The 17,618-nt window shown below is 29.2% G+C and overlaps 1 protein-coding gene and 1 long non-coding RNA gene across 2 annotated transcripts; one reads left to right on the forward strand and one right to left on the reverse strand.

Annotated features, from left to right (window-relative positions):
- Nucleotides 1-2,912: 2,912 nt before the first annotated feature.
- Nucleotides 2,913-3,546, reverse strand: LOC114370662. The gene is made up of 2 exons (XR_003657899.1): nucleotides 3,169-3,546; nucleotides 2,913-3,093 (listed from the first exon to the last, which is right to left on the reverse strand). It is a non-coding gene; the product is annotated as an uncharacterized LOC114370662 (long non-coding RNA).
- Nucleotides 3,547-12,906: 9,360 nt separating this feature from the next.
- On the forward strand, nucleotides 12,907-17,056 carry LOC114384498 (ankyrin repeat-containing protein At2g01680-like). Its single transcript, XM_028344170.1, has 4 exons — nucleotides 12,907-13,026; nucleotides 13,099-13,420; nucleotides 14,279-14,688; nucleotides 15,856-17,056. The coding sequence occupies exons 2-4, from the start codon at nucleotides 13,123-13,125 to the stop codon at nucleotides 16,723-16,725; spliced, it is 1,578 nt and encodes a 525-aa protein (XP_028199971.1). The 5' UTR covers nucleotides 12,907-13,026; nucleotides 13,099-13,122; the 3' UTR covers nucleotides 16,726-17,056.
- Nucleotides 17,057-17,618: the final 562 nt, after the last annotated feature.

The following is a 17,618-nucleotide window of genomic DNA, read 5'->3' on the forward strand; positions in this document are numbered from 1 at the left end:
GAGAAATATACTAAATTTTAGAATATATTTATCACATTTTTTACATTTTAGAATACTAAATTTTATATTTTAATCGTCCAACTATAAAATAAATAAAAGTAGTTATTCATTCTTTAAAAAATTTATTCTCTAAAGCATCACAATTGCATAATGTCCTTACAATATATTAATTATGCAATTTTAATCTCTAAGTATCATGTCAAAATGCCAACACACATGTTAGTGACTTATCAATGTATGCTAGGTCATTTGTTTTGTCAATATTTTAGTGTAACATTATCTCAAGCATTCCGCAATTTTTATTAAAATTTGGACAATAATTTAATGGTTGACCAACATTAATTGCTCAAATTAAAAAAGGTTTAAATATTTTGTCAATCATCCTCCACAAGTTCGAGGCCTCGTTGTCACATCATCTATAGTTGTTTGGTGTTTTGCCACCGATGCCATCCTCTCCATTTCTCATATTTCACTTATTTCTCTGTTTCAATTTGATTTCCCTTGTGAATCCAATTTTTTTTTATTGTGTTCTATGTTTTACATTTTGTGGTGGATATATGTATTAACTATAGTATAGTATGAAGATATTTTTTTAAAAATATATAAATATTTATATTTTATGATAATTTTTAATGATTAATATCTTAAAATTATTAATAGCATTAAAGACAAAATGAATGTTTTAAAAACAGAAAGGACTAAAATGATTTTTTTAAAATGAGAAATTAAATTGAAAAAAAAAGATAAAAGACTAAAAGTGATATTTATAACCTTAAAAAAAAGAAACTTAGAGTTCATTTGGAGTTGCTGTGAGTTTTTTATTTTTAGGTTTCAGATTTAATTTTTAAAACAAAACATATTTGACAAAAATGAAGCTGAAAACAAATTTTAATTATTTTGTAATCACTTTTATACCCATTTTTAAAACCAAGAAAAAAATTATAAGTTTAGTTTAAAAAATCACACATTTTCCACATTTGACGATCACCTTTTTATTGTCATCATTGTTATCACCATTGTTACTACCATTAATATCATATTTGTCATTGTCACCACCGACACCATCATCACCATCACCATCATTATCACAACCATAATTAGTTGTCACCATGACGACCACAAATACCATTACCACCACGACCATCATCATTGGCATCACCAACATTACTATCACCACCATCACCATTAGTGTAGTAGCCACCACGACTATCACCACCACCGTAATTGACTCATTGTCACTACTATTATCACCAACATCATCGACATTGCTACAACCACTACCACCTTTGTTGCTACCACCAACACTGTTACAACCATCACATCGTCATTGCCATCACCATTTGAATCACCGTCACTACTGTCATCATTGTCACTACATCGCGATCACTACTGATATTTTTATTGGCGTTGTTGTTGCTAACATCAGTATCATTATCATTGTCATCACTACCACAACAAAAAACACTTTTAAACTAATTTTAATATGATATAAAAATTTCAAAATAAATTTACCTGAAACTAATCATATTTTAAAAATTGGTTCAAATTTTTTTAGAAATTAAAACTAAAAATTACTTGATATTTTTGAAAATTTCAACACTCAAAACTAAAAACCACCCTAAATGGGTCCGTATTTTTTTTTACCCTAAGAAACTTAGTTGCACCTTTTAAAAATAAAAGAGCATAAATTGAACCTACCAAATGAGTTAAGGACAAAAATGTAATTCAACTTTTTATTTTCCCACCTTTTCAATTTCTTCGGTTTCGTCTTCCATTTTCTAATCCCATTGATTTCTTTGATTTTTAGAAAATCCGAATTTAAATTTGTCCCACCAGTGTGTTTCCTCTTTCATTTTGAAATTTTGTTTTGGTTTATTCAATTCTCTTGGCTCATTGCGTTATTCTAAGGTATTAAACCAAATCTTTGCATTAAATTTGTCATTTTTGTGTCCCATAGATTAGTTTTAGCTCATCTGATTAATGGTCTAAGTTGAGATTGGTGGTGGCTTTTCTCCCTCATTCGCCTAATGTGTGGATAGAATGGTGTTCTGAGTGATAACACTAAACGCCAAAGGGTGTCAAGATGATAAAAAAAAAGTATTCATTTTGTTTTTCTATTTAACATAGATTGACTTAAGGTAAGTCTTTGTGAGTTAAAGTTGAGTAAGGAAAGTGAAGTTACCGTTAGAGAGAGAGATATAGTTGTAAAAATAAGTAACTTACTCTTTAAAGAATGAATCTCAAAATATTAGTGAAGATGAAGTTAAAGGATAGTGTTTATGATCGAAGGATGTAGACCCAACCTTAGAAATGATAAGATTTGATAAAGACCCATTCAAAGACAAAAGATTAGATTATTTCGATAGAAGACTCTAACCCAACCTTAGAGTCCCTTGAGCATTCATTGAGACATTATGTCTCACCCTTTTAAGTGTAATATCCCTAAAAATCTTTTAGGAAATGGAAAATAGTAAACTTAAATATTATGTTATTGAAACTGAAGTTAACTCTTAAGGGTTTAACCTTTTCATATTTATAATTATTATCAATTAGTATAAATTAGAATATTTACTTATCGATTAAGATAAAGTTGCAATGGATTTTTTGTTATACCTTTTTTCTTTTGTACAGTGCAATAATGATTTAAATTCAATAATAAATTGTATTAGAATAATTAAAATAAAAATAATTTTGAAAATGGAGAAAAAGAAGCTTGATATATTTGTATACTTAGATAAAGTTTAACCTAATGTATTTAACATAATACTGTCCTTACTTTAGAGAGAGAGAGAAGTTAATTGATTTTTTTCCATTGCAACAAAACGATTATCTTTTTATTTTTATTTTTATCATTTTTTTATTCGGATTGTGACAATACAAAAGAAAAACATAAGAAAATTGAACAAAAGCAATTGAAAAAAGGATTTATGAAAAATAGTTGATAAGTGCTACTTATTGATTAAGATTTATTTGTTGCAATTATGCATGAATATTCACACAACTTTTTCTTGAACATTCTTATAACAAACTATTTCTTCTTCTGACACTCCTGCAAGCATGAATTCACCACATGTGTAGCAAGACCACGAACATCTGACAAGTAAAGTTGATCATAAAAAACATGTAAAAAACATAATTAACTAAATTATAAAGAATAATTATAAATACCAATATTGACTTCAATGAACTTGATTGAGCCACATCCAGTCATGCAATTTTTGAGACTAGTAGAGAACATTTCAGGACATCTTTTAGTGCAATTGTCAACACATAGAAAATAAGCGGGAGGAATTTCTATTAAAGGTGCGCATATCAATTCACATTTGCGAGTACAACTAACTTTAATAGACTCATTGTTTGACTCAATTTGCACATATGGAAGATTGTAGTGATCAGCTTGGGCGAAAGCCAACATAGCCATGATCATAATCAATACTTCAAAAGTTTTCATCTTTTTCTTTGCCTTAACTCTTCTTTAAGTCTTTACAAACTATTTCAAGATTTTGTAAAGGTTAAATTTGTTAGGTTTCAAGAAAAATAAGCATCGCTTTATAGGTACAAAATAATACATACACTTAAAATATCTTTAACTCCTCTACAAAATTATGCATCAAGTTTCTTCAATATTTTGCATCATGCGACTTTAACTTGTGTTTTTTAAAATAAAATATAATCTTTTAAAAATGTTATTAAAGTTAATTATTTATAATACTTAATAAACATTGCATCGATAACATGATACACTTCTCTCATCCCAAAATAATTATTGTTCTAGGTTATTTTACACACACCAAGAAAAAAATAATAAATATATAAAAGAGGGTAGCAGTTTTATAAAATTAATCATATATCATCATTAATTCATTTAAAGATTTTGTTATCAACCACTAATATTATAAGAGATATAAGAGGAAAAAATAATTAAAATTATATAGAAAAGTTAAAATGCAAATTATTTTGGAATAATTTTTTTCCTCTTACACGATGTATCAAATATATACATTAAACGTGCATGTAATTAAATGCATACAACACAACATACATTAAATGCATACATTAAATACATATATTAAATGCATACATTAAATACGTATATTAAATGCATACATTAAATACATATATTAAATGCATATGATAAATCATATTTTTCAATTAAATATATTTAAGAGATATGTAATTTTTTAGTTACCATAACATTATTTCAAAGTGTCATTGACTTTGTCAATGATCTCGGTCAAGAATTTTGTCTTATTACTTTTAATAGGTCTTTTTTTTAATCTTTTTTATTTACAATTTTCAAACTTGAGACTTTTCTTTTGTAACCAATGAATTTGATATTTGTTCATCACACCAATGAAAGGACAATAGAAAAATAATATATGATATTGTTTGCTAAATTTAAAAACTATAAATATGATTATATCTTCCTTGCAAAACACAATTCTAAACAAGAGTCGATGAAAAATAAATTAAGAAACATGTTTGTTTGACATAAAGATCAAATTAATATAAAATGATTTAATTACTCATTTGGTTCCTTTAAATATTCCAATCAATAACATTAATATTTAATAAATATAACAAGTATTGCATCAATAACATTATATACATACATCAAATGCACATCTTAAATACATACATATATTAACTACATACATTAAATACATACACAAAATTTAAATCATACATTACATTGATTAAATATATTTCAAAAACATTTTTTTGTCATTGTAACATTAGTTCGAAGTATCATTGGCTTTGTCAATGATTAATCACCATCGAGAAATGTCTTATCACATTTAGTAAGTCTAATCTTTAAACCATTATTTTATTCACGACGCTCGAACCCATGATTTTTCTTATGTAACCAATGAATTTGATATTTGTATATCACATCAATGAAAGGACAACAAAATATAAAATGTGGTATTGTTTGCTAATTTTAAAACTATAAATATCATTATATCATTTTTTTCAAACATAATCATGAACAATAATTGATGGAAAATAAATTAAAAAACATGTTTGTTTGACACAGAGATCAAATTTATTTAAAATTATTTAATTACTTATTTGGTTCCTATAAATATTGCATCAGCATATTACATTATTAAATTCATCAATATAATAAATATTGCATCTATAACATTATACACATAGAAACATGTATTACATATCATAAATACATACATTAAATACGCATATTAAACACAAACAATACATACATTAAATTGTATATTTCATTGATTAAATATGCTTAAAAAAATTGTCATTGTAACATTAGTACGGATTATCATCGATTTTGTCATTGCTTAATCTCCATCTAAAAATATGTCTTATAACCTTTAAAACGTCTATTTTTTAAACCATTTTTTTACTCACGACCCTTGAATTCAACACTTTTCTTATGTAATTAATGGATTTGATAATTGTTCAACACACCAATGAAAGGGCAACAAAAAATTGAAATGTGCTATTCCTTGTTAATTTTAAAATGTAAATATCATTATATCATCCTTTTCAAACACAATTCATGAACAAGTATTGATGGAATAAATTAAGAAACATGAATGTTGGACACAAAGCTCAAATCAATATAAAATGATTTAATTACTTATTTGATTCCTATAAATATTACATCAATATATTACATAAATTAAATTCATCAATATTTAATAAATGTAATGAATACATCAATAACATTATATACATACATCAAAACATATATTACATATCTTAAATACATACATTGAATATGCATGTTAAATACATATAATACATACATTGAATACACACTAAATCTTATATTACATTGATTAAATATATTTCAAAATTTTTTTTTGTCAATGTAACATTAGTGTGAATTATTAAATATATTTACTTACGATTTTATTGAATAAAATTTATTTAATTAGATTATGTATTTTATGTGTTTTTTTCCATTTATATGCATGTTAGGTAGAGGGTGTGACAAATTCTACTCAAGAACAATATGATATCTATCTTTTTAGTTTGGTCTAGAATAAGATGATTTCATTGTACTAAATCAATTGATAGATTAAAATTGATTTTTTGGATTTATACTAGAATCATGAACATCAAGTTATGAGAAAATGTCTTAATCAACAATACAATAGCGCTAAGAAATAATTTTATGGATTCTTTTGTAAGGTACTGTCAAGGTGAGTTTTCATCTTAAAAATTTAAGAAAATTTTGTAAAATAAATTTATGTAAGCAATTAAAACATGAACATGTAATATCCCTAAAAATCTTTTAGGAAATTGAAAACAGTAAAATGAAAAATTATGGTATAGAAACTGAAGTTAATTCTTAACGGTTTAACCTATTTCATATTTCTAATGATTATCAATAGTATATATTAGAATATTTACATATAGATAAAGTTGCAATGGATTTTTTTTTGCCGTACCTTTTTTCTTTCGTAAAATGCAGTAATGACTTTAATTCAATAATAAATTATGTTAGAATAAATTAAAATAAAAATTATTTTAAAAAAGGAAAAAATGAAGCTTGATATATTTGTATATTTAGATAAAGTTTAACTAGTGGCTTCAACATAATACTGTTATTACTTTCCTTACTTGAGAGAGAGACGTTAATTGATTATTTTTCATTGTCCTTAAATTTTCTTATAATCAAAATTGCAAAAAAATTGAGAACTTGAGATAATCGTTATTTTTATTTTTATATTTTTATGTTTATCACATATCATACTCTTTAAACTAAAAAACCAAATCCATAGAAGCTATCATATTGTATATATATCATTAATTTAGTCAAAATTTTATTTATTTGTTTTCATTAATAAGCTTTAGAAGCTATTATCTATTTTTTTAAAAAAATTCATCATTTTGTTTTTACTCATATTGATTGTGACAATGTGAAAGAAAAACATAATAAAATTGAACAAAAATAATTGAAAAAAGAATTTACAATAAAAGTTCATAGGTGCTACTCATTAAATAAAATTTATTTAGTACAATAATACATGAATACTCACCTAACAACCTTTTCTTGAACATTGGTATAACAAGTTATTTCTTCTTCCGACACTCTTGCAAGCAAGAATTCATCACATGTGTCGCAAGACCACGAACACCTAATAAGTAAAGATAGTTATAAGACACATGTAAAAAATATAATTAACTCAATTATAAAAAATAATTATAAATACTAATGTTGATGTCAATGAACTTTATTAAGTCGCACTCAGCCACGCAATTGTCGGTCGAAGCAGAAAACAGGGGAGAACATCTTTTATTACGATTGTTTAGACATACAAAATATGTAGGAGCAATTTCTACCAAAGGTGAGCATATCAATTCACATTTGTGAGCACAACCCAACATTAATAGACTCGTTTTTTGACTCAACTTGTACAAATGGAAGATTGTAGTTATCAGTTTGTGCGAAACCCAACATAACTATGATCATAATAAACACTATTGTAGTTTTCATCTTTTTCTTTGCCTTAACTCTTTTATAATCTTTAAAAACTATTTCAGCATTTTGTTAAATTTATTAGGTTTCAAGAAAATAAACATCATTTTATAGATACAAAATAATATATGCATTTAAAATATCTTTGACTCCACTATAAATTGTGCATCAAGTTCCTTCAAGATTTTGCATCATAGGAATTTAATTTTTTCTTTAAAAATAAAATACAATGTTTCAATAATATTATTAAAGCTATTTTTTATAATATTTAATAAATATAATAAATACTAAATCAATAACATGATATACTCCTTCTGTCCCAAAATAATTGTGGTCTTTGGTTATTTTATATAGACTAACAAAAAATAATAAATATATGAAAGAAAATAGTAGTTTACAAATTAACTATAAATCATCACTAATTCATTTATAGATTTTGTTGTTCACCATTAATATTACAAGAGATATAAATTAAAGAAGGTAGTTAATGTTACATTTAAAGGATAAAATAATAATTATTGAGTATAATGGGACAAAGAGAGTACATATGTTAAAAGATATATTACATGTATCAAATACATACATTAAATACATACAATAAATCATATGTTACTTTAATTAAATATATTCCAGAGATATTTATGTTACTTTAATTCAATTATCTCTATCGAGAAATTCGTCTTATCACCTTTAATAGGTATTTTATTTTAATCATTTACAATGCTGAAACTCGAGACTTTTGTTATGTATCCAATGAATTTGATATTTGTTCATCATACCATTGAAAAGGCAACAAAAAAATGAAATGTGGTATTGTTTGTTAATAGTAAAACTATAAATATCATTATATTATCATTTCAAACACAATTTTGAACAAGAATTGATGACAAATGAATTAAGAAACATGTTTGTTGGGTACAAAGATTAGATTAATATAAAACGATTTAATTACTCATTTAGTTCATATAAATATTGCATCAACATATATTACATATATTAAATACATCAATATTTAATAAATATAATAAATATTGCATCAATAATATCATATACATAGGATAAAACATAAATTACATATATTAAATACATACATCCAATACACATATTAAATACATACATTACATACATATATTAACTACATACACTAAATACATATATCAAATACATACATTAAATTTAAATCATATATTACATTGACTAAATATATTTGAGATTTTTTTTGTAACTATAATATTTGTGCGAAGTATCATGGGCCTTTTTTATAATTAATCTTTGTCTAGAAATTTGTTCAGACACCTTTAGTACGTCTATTCTTTCAATTATTTTTTTCATTCACAACACTCAAATCCTAGTTTTCTTATGTAACCAATGACTTTGATATTTGTTCATCACACTAATAATTTGCTAAATGTAAAACTGTAAATATCATTTCAAACACAATCCTAAACAAGAATTGATGAAAAATAAATTAAGGAGACATGTTTGCTAGACACAAAGACCATATTAATTTAAAATTATTTAATTACTCATTTGATTTCTATATATACAAAAAACCATCTTTTTTTAACACTTATACTTTTAAGGACATCTCTTTTTAGTCCTCCTGGTAGACTAAGGGCACACTTGTTTCACGGATTTAATTATATTTATGGGAATAATATTCATGAGAATGATGTTACTAAAAATCTTATTCCCATGTTACATACTTCTAATTTAGGGAATTTATTTAAAATTGATTTCAATTTAAAAATAAAAATATTATTTAAATAAATAAATTAGGTTGAATAAGATGAAACTGAGAAATTATTTAACATTCTCATGAGAATGTCAAATTCTCACCCCTCTACATTGAGTAGGAAGTGGAGAAACATGTACAATATAGATATCAGCTAGGAATGTGTCGTGTCCAAAAAAAAATTATTACCTTCTAACAAACATGTAAATACATATTATCATCTCTACATTCTTGAAAATCCAATAAGATTTCATGAAATAAACATCACCTAAAAGAAATGAAAAATAATATGTATATCAATATAGGAAATAAAAAGATAGGTGTTAAAGTATAGAAACTAAGTGGAAGATTATGTAACTATAAGAATAAATGAGTAATTAAATTATTTAAAATCTAAACCTAAACTTCCTCTTAGATGGAAGAATAACCAGTTTCTTGATTATTTCGTATCCATGCACACCTTCGGACTTCAACGGATTAGTTTCCATTTCTTTGATTTCTCCTTTGGCTTGTTAAAATTTAGGAAACCCCATATCATTTGTTTCAATTCTTGGGGTGCAAATAAATTTTTAATGAAAGATTTCACTTAATATCAGTTTTAAGATGAAATTTAATATGATATCAAGACCAATAACCTATTCTCATAGGCTAGCCTGTTGTGACATGTTGACAAGATATTAGAAGGTCTCACATCCTATGCTTCAATTCTTAGGTTGCAACTTATATATTCATGGGCCAATTTCACTTAATGCCATGAAATCTAACGACACTAACCCCTTCAATTTCTTTGGTGTCTCGTATTTTTCCTTTGATTTTTTTTTTAGAATACCTAAATTTGAATATGGTTCAATGGCGACTTTCCTCTTCAATATTATAAATTTGTTTCTATTTATTTAATTCTCTTGACTTACTGCTTTTGTTTAAGGTGTTAGACCAAATACTTGCGTTAAATATTTCAATTTTGGCATCTTGTATATTAGTTTTAGTGCATCGGTTTGATGGTGCGCCTAATGTGTGGATTGAGTGAGATCAATAAAAAAAGAAAATCAAATTTGTGCTCTACTTTTCTTTGTTGTCGTGTCCTCTAAAAGATGTTAGATGGTAATTAACATGAAATATTCATCATGTTTATCCTTGTGTCATCATCAGTTCTTTTTTTTTTTTTTTTTTTTGAAGAAGCAGATTATCTCCTTTTATTCAGAATTGAAAATTCAATACATGATGGAATGAAATCGACACCATGGTGACTATCAAAAGACCTAGACGCTCTTGCAATGATATGAGCGACTTGATTAGCATGTATCCAAACAAAATAATGAACCACATGCAACGTTTTGATTTTTTTTTTAGCAGCTCCCACAAGTGAATAATGGACCCAAGTTCTGTGAAACAAACTGTCATTGGCTAAGCAGTCAACAATATGCTTGGATTCCACCTCAATAATAACCTGCTGCAAGTTCAAATGTCTGATCCAAGTGATTAATTGCATCCAACAGTGTTATATATAGCTTCTACCTCGAACACTGTTTGTGAACCATATGGCCAAGATGTTTGTGCCAAAATAAATTCCACACAAGAAAAATATGATATCTCTCTTTTTAATAATTTGATCTACAACAAGATGATTTAGTTGTACTAAATCAATTTATAAATTAAAATTGATTTTTTTGGTTTTGTAATTGAAGCATGAACATCAAATTATTATGAGGAAATGGCTTAATCAACAATACAATAGCGCTAAGAAATAATTTTATGCGTCCTTATGTGAAATGACTTTTTATCCTAAAAAGTTAAAGAAATTTTATAAAATAAATTTATGTAAGCAATTAAAATATGAACATGTAATATCTTTAAAAATCTTTTAGGAATTGAAAACAGTAAACTTAAATATTATGTTATAGAAACTCAAGTTAATTCTTATGGGTCTAACCTATTTCATATTTTTAATCATTATCAATAGTATATATTAGAATATTTACATATAGATTCACACAGTATATATATATATATATATATATATATATAATAAATACAAACTTTTTTTTTACTTTTTGTGCTAGTTAATATATTGGCAGAAGTCCTCGTGTGATAATACATTATATTCACTAATTTTAGAATTTCAGGATTCCGCAAACACATATAGAAGAAGAAGCAGCTATCATATTGTATATATCATTAATTTAGTTAAAATTTTAATTAGTATTTATGTTTTCATTAATAAACCTCGGAAGCGATTATCTAATTTTTTTAAAGAAAATTTATCATTTTGTTTTTCCTCGGATTGTGACAATACGAAAGAAAACATAATAAAATTGAACAAAAATAATTGAAAAAACAATTTACTAAAAAAAAGTTCGTGGGTGCAGATTTATTTATTATTCACCTAACAATTTGAACATTCTTACACTCTTCCTGCAATACTACAACAATTTTACAACCCTATTTATTTGTTTTTTCTATATAAAAAAGAAAAACCACATTTCCTACCATTGTGAGGGAGCTCTCACCTATAATAATAGGGTTCATTTGCTTTGCTCTCTCACTTTGCAAGAAAGGAGATGAAGGTGAAGAAGGTTGGCTCGCGATTCAAGTGGAAGAAGAAGGGTCTCAAAGATTTGTGATCCCTATTTCGTATCTTTATCACCCTCTCTTCAAGCACCTTTTGGATAATGGCTACCACACCGAGGGTCCTCTTAAACTTCCATGTTCAGTTGATGACTTTCTTCATCTCCGAGAAAGAATCCACTACCCATCACCACCAACATCATCATCATCATCATGGCCAACTTCATCACGCCTTGTATTTCCATGCTTGTTAATTCTAGCTCACTTTTATACTTTCTTTCTTTCTTTCTTTCTTTTTCTTGCTTTTGCTTGTGCTTCTTTCTTTCTGCCTAGCTAGCTTCACCTTTACCTCTTTTTTTTTTTTTTTTCTTCAAGAAATAGAGGAAAACATAAAAAGAAAGGAAGATTGACACCGCTCTGTAACTACACACTTGGAGAGAAATATTACCATGCTTTAGAGAAGTCTTTGTCTATGTGATTTTGCTTATTTGGAGGATTGGATCGATATGTTTATCTCTTTAAATTTTCTCTCATTTTCCCAAGTTTTCTTGAATTTGAAGAGAGCCCAGAATTAATGTGGTTCATGTTTATCTACTGTACGTACAGCATAAATTAAGAGTTTCACTGGACATGAGTTTATGGAGCTATTGTCTGGTGCATAACAATTAAGAGTTTCAGACAACTCAGATGGTGAGGCCTCAGCATTATGTTAACAGTAAAGCCTGTAATCATTCCCAAGGGTTTTCTTTGTTCTGGAAGCTATTTGTAGAACTCATTATAAAGATATTTCTTCGTTTAGTATTCAAGTTTTGTGTATAGAGCAGTGAATGAGTAGAGGGGATCAAGGTGCACTGACAATGTGGAAACATTCAATCATAACACTTTTTAAAAAGTCACTAATTTTATTTTTCTAAATTATCACGTCACATTAAATTTTAAACATATATGTATAGTCTATATTTACTTCTCACTCCTAATAAAATGATTTATGATTTATATGAAGAAAAAAAGTTTTAAAAAAACCCACTAAATAGTAGTAAATACCCTCATCAGCATCACACCCACATGGATTCTCTGTGCAACACGACCCCACCATTCCTAAACCAAATAAATAAATAACTAATAATAATAACTAATAACGCGTGTCTTATGCAACTTATTATCGACTTCAGTTCTTCCACTTAGATACTCCCTCTTCTCTTCATTCACATGTTCTTCTCTTATCTCTATCTCTTCAGCTTTGGAACCAAAACACAAACACAATAACAACATATCAAGCTTTAAGTGCAAGTAAACAAACACAACACAACCAAGGTTGACAAGAATTGAAAGTTGAATCCTGTGTGTTGCTGGTGCAGATATGGACTCAAACTCAAAGGCTGTGTGCTTCATAACCCACCAAGCCATTTTCAACGCGGTTCGATGTGGGGACCTTGAAGGGCTGAAGGAGCAGCTGAAGAACAAGGGTGAAGAGGGGGTTTCTGAGGTGATGTCTATGCAGAACGATGCAGGGGAAACCATGTTCTACATAGCTGCTGAGATTGGTCTTCGTGAGGTGTTCAGCTTCTTGTTTGGTTTATGTGACATGGAGGTGCTGAAGATCAGGGCCAAATCGGATTTGAACCCCTTTCACGTTGCAGCCAAAGGTGGCCATTTGGGTAGGTTTCCTTTAATTGATTTTTTGGTTCTTTTGTTTCATTTTTGACTCTTCAATTGGGTATATGTCATTTCTAGGGGTTGGTTATGGGTATTGTTGTTTTATTATCAGCAAATGTTAATGGTTAATTTGTTAGTTTTTCTTGTTAGCACGGGGATCGAACCAGCAACCTTTTCCTACTTTCCTTTTTTTTAACCACCCAATCAACCTTATATCTTCAATGAGTATTGCTGTTGATGGTTTGTTAAATCCAATTCACTTTAAAACCCATTAAAAAAGATGAGATTGACAGCTTTGGGTGATAGTATGTATATGCATTTAGCTTCCATGGTTTCACAGCTTTTGAACTTTAGAGGGAATTCAAAAGACTATAAATCTTTTCACTTTTTTTTGGATAAATCTGTGACGTCACCCTAGTCCCTATGATAGCACTAATTCCCAATTATCAATTTTGGATTGGGAAGTTTTTCTGATCAAACTTGGTAAGCCAGCATTCCCATGTAAAGATTCCCGGGGATGAAAATGCAATACCTCAGCATTCCAAATTTGAGTTTTTAAGAATTTGGGTTTGCTTTTTCAATCTTAATATTCAAGTATTAAACTTCATGGAAAACACCTTCCAGACCTCAATATTCCACCTTCTAGGTGACATTTTTCTTTCCGTTCTTTCTTTTTTCAACACATTATCAGTTAGAAGGATTAAATATTCTACTTGAACCATTAATTGCTGCAGCCTACAGATATGCCTTATTTGATGTTGATTTTATTCTCTCTATTGAGTATGCTTTTAAATTGATCAAGTTAGTCATGAATTTCAGGATTTGAATCCTGATATGTTTGATTGTCAATCTTTGTCCAGATATTGTAAGGGAAATTTTGAGTACTTGGCCTGAGGTTTGCACGTTATGCGACTCCTCTAACACTAGTCCCCTATATTTTGCTGCTATTGGAGATCATTTGGATGTAGTGAATGCAATATTGGATGTTGATGTGAGTTCAATGATGATAGTAAGGAAAAATGGCAAAACTGCATTGCACAATGCTGCTAGGTATGGCATCCTTCGCATTGTAAAAGCACTGATTGCCCGGGATCCCGGAATAGTCTGCATCAAAGATAGAAAGGGTCAAACTGCACTGCATATGGCTGTGAAAGGACAAAGTACTTCAGTGGTGGATGAGATATTACAAGCTGATCTTACCATATTGAATGAACGAGATAAGAAGGGTAACACAGCTCTTCACATGGCTACCAGGAAATGCCGTCCTCAGGTCAATAGAACCGTAATTGATTTCTTTTATTCCGTGTTTGCTTCAGTTTTAGTATAAACTGGTCCATCCAATCTTTCATGATGTTGTGTTTATGTTAGCTTCTTAGTTTTCTTGGCCATAAACAGTATGAGGTGGCAGTTCACTCTTGCAAAGAGTCCTGTATAAGCATCTATTATTGCATTTGCTCATTATTCTTGAGAATAAACACTCAGCTTGACTACTCAAGAAAAAACTCACCTTGACTTGGTTGATTCTAATATCTGTCTTTTCAGAAACTTAGTTTCAGCCTTGTTTGAGTGGTTTAATGGATAAGAATGACAGGGAGTTTTTTTAAAAGTTTTGTTTCAACAGTATGCAAATGAAGATAGCATGGGCTGAAAGTTAGTGAGAGTTCACCTGTTCAGATGTGATAAAAATGTTAGGTTATAGACAGTGTCGTTGTCCCCTCCCCTCCCCCGACTGGTTTTAAGGGTGCAGGGTTTTATTTCTACTGTAAATCTATGGTTCATTCTATAACAATGCATTTTTCAAACCATAAAATACATAATACTTGTAATCAAAATTTGTTATACCCTTTTAATATATTATTGGTGCATCAGCTAGCAATAGTAGGACATACTTTCTTGATGCCCTGGAATCAGTTGTGTAAATAATAACATGGTGCAGAATCCAATTCAAGGAGAAGCAACTCAAACATCTTTTAATCAACTTTGGTCATAGATGACCTAGCAAGGGATTTTAATCCTGTGATTTTGTATGCTAGTAAAATAGTAACAATAAAATACCACCACCACACTGCCAATCTTGGATTTTGAGGAATGGGCTATGTAACTTTAAGTCATTGATTATCTCCAAACTGTCTTTGTTCATGTTTGGTTCTATGTTATGTTCAAGGATTTTTGGCTGCAAGTCAAACAGAACTTAGAATTTGTAGCTTCTACCTCATTTATCTGTATTTGATGCAATTTTGTTACGTGACGTGTTTACATGACACAAAACCAAACTCAGAGTTCATGTGATACAAGATGTGGATCAGTTACACATAATTGATATTCAGCTAAAATAAACAAAATGCATGTGTTTGTTTTTATCTCTCAGAATTGCAGTGTGCCTTTCTTGCAATGAATTTTTCCTGCCTCCACTGACACATGGTCCTCCTTATTTCAGGTAGTAAGCATTTTGTTAACCTACACAGCTCTGAATGTCAATGCCATCAATAATCAGAAGGAAACAGCCTTGGATTTGGCAGATAAACTACGATATGGAGATTCAGCTTTGGAAATCAAGGAGGCCCTTGCAGAATGTGGTGCCAAGCATGCCAGGCATATCGGGAAAGTGAATGAAGCCATGGAACTAAAAAGAGCCGTGAGTGATATAAAGCATGAGGTGCAGTCACAGCTCATACAGAATGAAAAGACTCGCAAACGAGTTTCTGGTATTGCTAAGGAATTGAAGAAAATTCATAGAGAGGCAGTTCAAAACACCATCAATTCTGTCACAGTAGTAGCTGTCCTTTTTGGCTCAATAGCATTCATGGCCTTATTCAGTCTACCCGGTCAATATCGAAAGAAGCAACCAGAGGCAGGGAAGGCAAATATAGCCGATGATGCTGCCTTCAGTGCTTTCTGCCTTTTGAACGCTACAGCTCTTTTCCTTTCACTTGCAGTTGTTGTTGCTCAAATCACTTTGGTGGCTTGGGATACAAGGTCTCAAAGGCAGGTTGTGTCAGTGATTAACAAGCTAATGTGGGCTGCATGTGCCTGCACTTGTGGTGCTTTTCTTGCTATATCTTTTGTGGTTGTTGGAGATGAAACATGGCTGGCTATTAGTGTCACAGTTTTGGGGGCACCAATTCTACTTGGTACTCTAGCATACTTGTGCTACTTTGTTTTTAGGCGACGCTTTGGACTCCGCAGTGATTCCCAGGGATTAGTCAAGAGACCAAGTGGAAGCAAGTCATTCTCATGGTCCTACTCAGTTAATATATCAGATGTGGATGATTATGATTCTGATCATGTGAAGATATATGCTCTATAAGTGAGTATGTAAACTTGAACTGATATCCTTCCACCTAAATGGAAAGTGAAATGTTCACTCACTTGGATTCAGCTGCTTAATTTGCAGTTGACTAGCAAGTTTTACACGAGAAATTTGTTGGATAGGCTAATACATGTGACTGATAATCCGAAGTCGGATGCAGATTTTTGTACATGGTAAAAAAAATATAGAAAGGACGTTCTCTTTAGCTTATATATCTAGCTCTGGATTTTTGAAAATGGATCCAGTGCATAATTTGGTTGGGGTTGGACTTTAATTTGTTGACTAATGATATATTAAGCATATTTGAGAGGCTTTTCTTTGCTATGAAGTTGAGATGGAAAATAAATTATTTAGGTGTTTAGGAGTTTGTTGTGGTTAAGCAAGGGAATTCAATGTGGTAATTTAGTGTCTTGAAATATTGCTTAACACTGCATCTTCCCTAATTACTTTTCCATTTTGAAGCATGATCTCCAATACAGCACTTTTTGGTTGGTAGAGGATTAGATAGATGTTCCTTTTTACGATTTCGAGGATTGTTCAGTTGGGGACAAGTATAGATACACATAATTAAAACTACAAATTGGTTGAACATACATACCCCTATGTTGGAATATCGTTTTCTCTGTATGCATTACTCTTCCATAAAGGCACTCTTCATATTTCACTACGTACCACGATTTATCCACCATTGATTATTTCTACTAATATTAAGCAAAGTAAGTGTATTATGTCCTTAAACTATAAAAGACTAGTTTGGTAAGATTATCCCGTGAAGTGATGCTTCCATTGTCTCCAAAAATGGGAGTCTTCTTATTATTTTTTTAAAAACCAACCAAGTCCCTTTATTTTTAAAATTAAGCAAATTTGATATGTATTGATTTTCTTCTACC

This window comes from Glycine soja, chromosome 2, assembly GCF_004193775.1.
Source record: "Glycine soja cultivar W05 chromosome 2, ASM419377v2, whole genome shotgun sequence".
NCBI classification, from domain to species: Eukaryota; Viridiplantae; Streptophyta; class Magnoliopsida; order Fabales; family Fabaceae; genus Glycine; species Glycine soja.